Source organism: Leptosomus discolor, chromosome 12, assembly GCF_034619465.1.
Source record: "Leptosomus discolor isolate bLepDis1 chromosome 12, bLepDis1.hap2, whole genome shotgun sequence".
Lineage (NCBI taxonomy): Eukaryota > Metazoa > Chordata > Aves > Leptosomiformes > Leptosomidae > Leptosomus > Leptosomus discolor.
The window spans coordinates 18852510-18859712 of record NC_141402.1 but is presented as its reverse complement, the minus strand read 5'-3'; the positions used below and the strand labels follow the sequence as shown (position 1 = coordinate 18859712).

At 41.8% G+C, this 7203-nt stretch overlaps 1 protein-coding gene across 1 annotated transcript in view; it reads left to right on the top strand.

The window, feature by feature from the left end:
* Positions 1-2050: 2050 nt before the first annotated feature.
* Positions 2051-7203, top strand: part of MPPED2 (metallophosphoesterase domain containing 2) — a 101409-nt gene continuing 96256 nt past the window's right edge. The window contains exon 1 of the mRNA XM_009961788.2: positions 2051-2178. Coding sequence (XP_009960090.1) covers positions 2051-2178 — 128 coding nt within the window. The remainder of the gene's footprint in view (positions 2179-7203) is intronic.

Below are 7203 nucleotides of genomic sequence, written 5' to 3'. Positions count from 1 at the left end.
TTGAAGCAGGTGTTGTGTTTTACTGTTATGCAAAATAACACTAAAATATAATTGTAAGGGAAATTAAGGAAACAGCTGCAAACTTGGTATGGTAACCACTACTACATTATGATTCGTGAGCGGTTGTTGCACCCATCTTGCATCACTTCTAACACAGGAAAGATTTGCCTTAGTAAAGCTCACCTTGCTGATTTTTACTCCTATAGTTTTTGCACTTATTCTTACGAGAGGGGCTTAGCGCAAAGACCAGACCATAACCATAGTTACAGAGATGTACTGTGTCACTTGTGGCTTGGTTTTTAAACGGGAACTTCATGGTTTAGCTTCATCTTCATCTTTTTTTTTTTTTTTTTTTTTTTCTATTTTTTCCCCAATGCTAAAGAAGATGAAGGATAGAACTCAATCACTGGAACGAAGGTTGCAGAATGTCTTAACCCAACTAACATATGGAAGCCTACATAGGCCTGAGGTTGTAAAATAGTAAAATAAATGGCCTATAGCAGGCCATCTGCCATTTGCAGGGCATTTTTTATCATGCTTCATGCCAAACTGGAAATTAGTCTTTGTATTAAAAATATATTTTGAATACAAATCAAAGATTCCAAATGTTTAATGTTACACATGGCAAACACATTTCTATCTGGGAGCTAAGAGACATCCAGGAATATCGCACTGGAAAAATACTGCTTAGCTTGGTGCCCACGGCTCAAGTCACTCTCTTGCCTTCCCTATCTCTTTGTCTTCCCGCCAAGCACTGATTTACTTTTGTAAATTACACACCAGATATGACAAATCCACCGTTGTGTGTAGCAACCAAAGGGTGGAGAATCGACTGCTGTGAAGCGTCATGATTTCATGCAGGTCCTTGCAGCTAGGCTAGCATGCTCCAGCTGAGGATCTACCTCATAAACAGGGTTTTAAGGAGTGGCGTGTCTTGAAAGTATTCTTGGAACATCAGCAGATCAATTTTCATAAAGTCCCTCTGAAAGGAAGGCAGCTGAGGTATCCTCAGTTTATTGATTGAAGAAATTGAGGCTCAGATTCTGTGCAAGGAACTCAACAGAGATCGGGTGTGGGAAGTTTCTGGCTCTTGGGCTCGTGTTATAGAATGCTTCCAGCCTTAATGCAAGATGTGTTTAAGAGTGCTTTGAAGAAGTGAAAGATAGGGATGCGTAGAGAGGGAAGAGCGTATTTCTGTCATCGTACACAGAAATATTTATGCGTAAAATCGCACTTAAATGTGTCAGATAAATCGTTACTGTCTGGTGGTGAATCCAAACCAGTTTCATTGCTAGTGGACTGTAACATGGATATTCTGTTAACATTGTCTAGATACTAGCCTTTCTCTGGCCAGGTAAATGCTTTGATTCGAAGGTGGTTGGGTGTACCTTTTGCTATGCCATTGTAAGATTTTCGTCAGCTTCTCGTAAGTCTCTGAGCTGTAACTTATTTTGTAAAGCTACAACAGGGCCTTGAAAACAAGTGTGTGTATTTGTGGAAAGCTGTTTGTCCTTTAGGAAACTGGGCCCACTTGTTAATTTTCATGGTTGCAATTAGCACAAAATCTTATTTAAAGTAAAGAGTAGTAGATTTGGAGTATTTAACTGGAGCTTTGTTACAACCCAGGCAGGGCAAACCGGGGGTTCGGTCTCTCACAAGCTTTCAACACAGATTTTTTTATTATTTTTTTTTTTCTGAAGATAAAGCCTTAGTTTAAGCCTTCATCCCGTGGATGTATTTAATGATGATGGAGTTAAATGATGAGTTAATTTAAAAAAAAGTGAACAGTAATGTTTGGAGAGTTGGTTGATGGTTACATAAAAAAAATGGAAAAAGATCCTTGAATGGAAATCAGGAGAGGATAGAGTAATATGTCTGCGTATGTTTGCATCTCCTTTGAGTTTATAGCAGTGCGTGCTGTCTTTCTCTCCTGGCAGAGGTCCGCGGAGTTGATGAGCTTCTAGGAGTCGGGAGCCGCCTGGAACACAATGCCCTACCCCGCTCCTGGCCTTGGGAAGCTGTGAGCTGCTCATGTCCATAAGGAGGAAGGATGGCTCATGGAATTCCTTCACAAGGCAAAGTTACCATCACGGTGGATGAATACAGCTCCAACCCAACGCAGGCGTTCACGCACTACAACATCAATCAGAGCAGGTTCCAGCCTCCGCATGTGCACATGTGAGTATTCCCGGCGTCGCCTCGGCGTGTGCCTGCCGGCGTGTCTGGTGTGCCGTGGGGCTGAGTGAGGGCTGCTGCTGGCCCAGCCGGTTGGGAACTGGGAGGATTGGTTAGCGGCGTTGGTGGAATGGTTACGGAATTCCTTGTTGGTGGAATGGTTACGGAATTCCTTACGGGTTGCAGAAGCACCGCTCCGTCACCCGGAGGGGGCTCTTTCTGACTTCGTGGAACTTGCCCCCACGGTCACCAGTCGGGTCCGTTTCCTGAAACTTGTCACTTTACCGATCTCGCTTGAACTCGCCGGAGGGACCCAGTGCTTTAAAATTTAAGCACCCTCCCCCCCCCCAGCCCTTACCCGCTGCGAAATAGGCCTAATTGGGACTAATTGTGTGTGTGTCCCCCCCCCCGACCACTGCAGCCTTTGTGCTGCCGGTCGCGGGTGGAACGTGTGCCGCACGCCGCGTTCCGGGGGCTGCGCCGTGGTGCCCCCCAGAAGTACAAATGCCGCCCCAAAAGAGCGGCCCTGGCCCCAGCTGGGAGGACAAAAGCTGGGAGGGAGGTGGGGAGCTGAGGGCGCTTACCTCACCTTGTTGTTCCTGGGTATTGTGTGACCCGGGATCCCTCTGCGGCGCAGCACCCGGGCACAATGGTCCGTGTGAAGGGCTAAGCACCAGTTTTAACTCTGAATTTCCTTCCCATTGTTTAGTTAGGTTTGATCTTTATCGGCTATTTCTGTGAAGGTTCTTTTTTCTTTTACGTTAATAGACTGAAAAGCAGTGAAACTAAAACAAAGACGACATCTCTTGACCTCCTGCGTGCCATTGTTAGTCAGGATTTTGAACGATGTCACACTATTGAATTTGATAAGGATTTTGCATAATAAGGGGGAAGAGTTGTATGGAACTTCATTGCATTTTTGTTATGTAGAAGCCTGCCGGAAGAGTCACAATGTAGGAGTTCAGCACCTTCTAATAGGATTTCATGTGGTTACAGTCTTCCTAAGGGCAACTTCAGGAAGGGTGCTGAAGAGTGTCTGTCCTGCGTCGGACTTTTCAAGGTGGAAGAAGTTTTCGTTAATTACATTTCATTTATTACTACAACGATGATGTAACTGTTCTTTTAGAAATGTTTCCATTTCTAGAGTCACTTTTCAGACCTTTTGTCAGCAAATTTCTGTTGCATGTTTTCCACTCCAGACTGCACTCTCACTGACATTAAGTACAAATTCTAAAGAATGAATTCAGAACAAACAAACAAAATGTAGAAAGCGGTTTTAAAGAACCCGTTCTTACTGACACTGGTGTCAGTGGGAGCTGGTTTTAGGACCAGCTAGGTGTGGTGTTCAACATTGTAAAAATTGCTCATGCTTTGTTTCAAAAACTCACACACATTTATACAGCTGCTTCTCTAATAATTTGTGTATCTCTTAAATTGTGTTGACTTGACAGATGCCTTAAAAGATATTTTCTTGTTTGGAGAGATTGTGTAATTGAAATAGATACTGAAACTACATAGTACAATATAGTGACAGTATTTTAAAGGATGTTGAACTGAAATAACTGCAGCTTTCTTAAAAGCAGCAAATTGGTTTCAAGGAAAGGTGTACCATACTAAAAGGGAGATGAGAATTTAGAAAAATTGGAAAGGGATTAGTCTCAGATTTAGAGTGGAAGCAAAGAAAACAATGCTGCAGTGCAGGAGGTGAGTTCAGGTAGGTCTGGGTAGTAAATGATGGGTCTTAGAAAACCTGTTGAGGAAAAAAAAAATGACAGGACCCTACCAGGTGTCTGGAGTCGTGGGTAGAGGGAGGCCGGGAGGTGAAGATCTGACTATGGCTGTGGGTTGGTGTGACGGTGACAACTGCAGAGTTACTTCTGTGGCGGAGAGACTAGATTGTGTGGGCGCTTCAGAAGGGGTCGTCTTGCTTGTCTTGCCCGTGTTTTGTAACGGCAGCGTTGTGCGTATTTCTGAAAGAGGGTGTCATCAAGGGAGAAACTTGAACAGAAAATTGGTAAAAACAAAGAAACGATGATCTTTTTACCCTGTTGTATCTTTGCTAGTGCCACAGTGCTGCAGCTGCTGGGATTGATTTGGTTTGGTTTTACAGTCTGCTTTTCTTTTTTGCTATCTTAAAGTAATGCACGCTTTTTAATGATTTTTTTTTCTGTGAGGGAGTTTGAGGAGGTTTTATTCTTCTCTAGTGAAAAATGTGTTTTAAAAAATCATGGGGTGGTGAGAAATGATTAAAGCAACGCAGGAACTAAGCATTATGACATGTACGTGAATAGCAGGGCAATACACTGTTACAGGGCCCTGCTGCATGCCATAAACCAGTAGCTGGGTGCAGCTTAAGGACAATGTTCCGCTGTAAAGGCAATAATTTTTTAAAAAGTAATTTCTTTATGGATATGCATCTTCCTGTGCAAAGGTGAGAACTGGGTTCTTGGTGTGTACTGAGCCATTTCTGGTTCCAGTGTCCTTTGGGCCCAACTCCTCTCGCACAGAGGAAATGGAGAGACTGGAATATCACCAGCATAACCTGTTGGTTAAGGCGCTGTGGCGTTACTCGGCCTGCGTCCTGCACTTTTTCTCCCACTTTCATTTTGTGCCTTGCACATGACAGTGTCATGTAGTTCCATCAGCAGTTCTCATTTTACCATATTTATATGTATTTTTACACCAGCACTTCTCAGTGAATCCGTTTACCCTTTATTATCAGCGTATTAAAACTCCCTTTGCTTGGGCTGGCTGTGATGGCAGCTTTGTCAGTTATTAAGCTCTGGTATAGTATGACTTTTGAAACAGTTTGTCCAGTCTTTGTGTTTTATTCTCTGCTAATTAATATTTGAACAGGTGTTCTAAAGACAATTTTTACTGTACAATTATTTTGGATAACGGGATATCATGTTAAGTATTTTTTCATCTTGAAGCAATGCTCCCACCCACAGGTTTCACTTATTTTCTAAAAATGTTATAAAATGTTTGTATTTGAATGCTTTGTACAAATCATGTTTACTTTCAGTTTTAATTGACTGCATCACCTTAGTTCCCAGCTTTAAAGGGCAGCTGCAAAATAATAAGAATTATAACATGCCTGCCTTTGCTTCTTAATGATTATTATTCTTCTGAAGTCTTCATACTTTCCCTTTTTTTGTCAGGAATTGTGACTTCAAAGAGGCAAATGCTTCTTGCTCTTTCAGTGTAGTGCTGCCAAGCACTATAAGATTTTTTTTAAAAAAAAAGAAGCTTGTAAGCCTGTTTAGACCCTTGAGGCGTTCTGTATGGGGCTGTGGTCAGTGGTGCCAACAATACCAGCGAGCAGCAGTAGGATGCCGCCTGGGGACGGGATGGGCACACGCCGGAGGAGCTGGCAGCCTGGGGCAGGTCAGCTTTAAGCTGCAGAAGGCTTCATCCTGTGAAAGCAGAGCCCTGAAGTAGAGAGAACAGAGAAAATTTCTACTATCGTAAGCGAATGGTAGGAAAAAATTAAAAATGACTGAACTGTGAAGGTAATTGAATTTATCAGGTATATTTGTAATTTGTTTGGGGTGTTCTCTTTTTTTGTAAGACTTTTTTTTTCCTTCTTACGCTTTTAACTCTGCAGCTGTACAGCAGCCACCACAGCGGGTCTTTAAACCATTTTAATTTAACAGGAGTTACTAAGGCTCAGTTTTGTGGAACCTTCCCATCGCACCCATTTTTTTCCGCGATCCAATGGAAAGGAGCCGAGAAGAAAATGGGACAAATCCAAATGGAAATTATTTATTTAGGTGTTAACCAGAGGGAAAAAATCTTCCTGTTTGGGTACAATACACCATTTACTTCCATGGGGGAAGAAATGGGGAAAGTGGGAATAAATGTTGTGAGTCTGTTGTAGAAAATGCCTGTTTTGACAGGCCCAGCTGGTGAGGGTGAGAGAGCTCTGTGGAGATAAGCTAGCTGTAGCCCAAGCTGCTGCAGGCTGAGCCTTTTAGAGGAGTTCATTAGTTTTCCTCCAGTCTCACCAGAATCTCTTGCTGGCTTGTTTTTAGGGTACTTGGAGTACACGTTAAAACTTTGGTATGGTTTAAATTCAGTAGTAGGGGAGTAAGAAAGATAGAGGTTTCTGTGCCAGAGCAAAAGTCTTCTAAATGAGTTTATGCATACCTGGAGATACATTGAACTGTCTGTAACTATATAATTTTACTGCCTTCTCTGTACTGGAGTAATTCCCCGTGTGAATATTCTTATTTTAAAACAAAGAGTATAAACAGGGTTTTATATTAGTAGAACTATGTATGTGTAGTTGAATAAAGTATTTAAATGTATGAGTGCGTGTAAATGTGTAGATATAATAATAATAGTCATATAAAAATATAGCTGTAGAATCACAGAAGAAAAAACTTTAAGCTGTAACGAAGCCTTAAATTGTGAAAAACCTAAAGATCTTATTAGACTACTAACCTTGAGAAATAGGATCTTGCCTTTTGTTTGTTTTTTTTTTTTTTCTTGGGGAAACCATCCTGCATGTAATAGGTTTTATAAACTCCCACTGAGATTAGTGGGAAATCATGCATTTGATTTGCAATATTCTTAACTTTTGTTTCATATAAGATGTCTGATATTTAGGGGAAGGGGGAGAGAGTTGGCATTAATAGAATATGAACTTATTGGACATTTACAGAGTAGCGGAATTTGTACATGTGGTAATATTGGTTGAGAGAATACAGAGATTTGGTTTTAAGCTAGTTGGCTATACCTGGTGTGACTGGGCAGGCTATTTCCGTTGATACTGATGTGACAGGGGCTTGTAGTTTTGGTGGGTACGTTGCTCTGTCCATTAATAACACTTCCTAGAAAAGCATAGATAGCTCATGACCGACCACCCAAGTTCCTTTTCGCTACTTATTTTTCTAAATAAATTGAAAACACCCAGTACGCCCTGAAACAATCAAGTTGCATTTCAGGTCTGATGGTGGAAACATGAGTACCCTGAACGACTGCAGTTAAAACTTGAGCCTTACTTTCGGACACAGGGATTTTTAC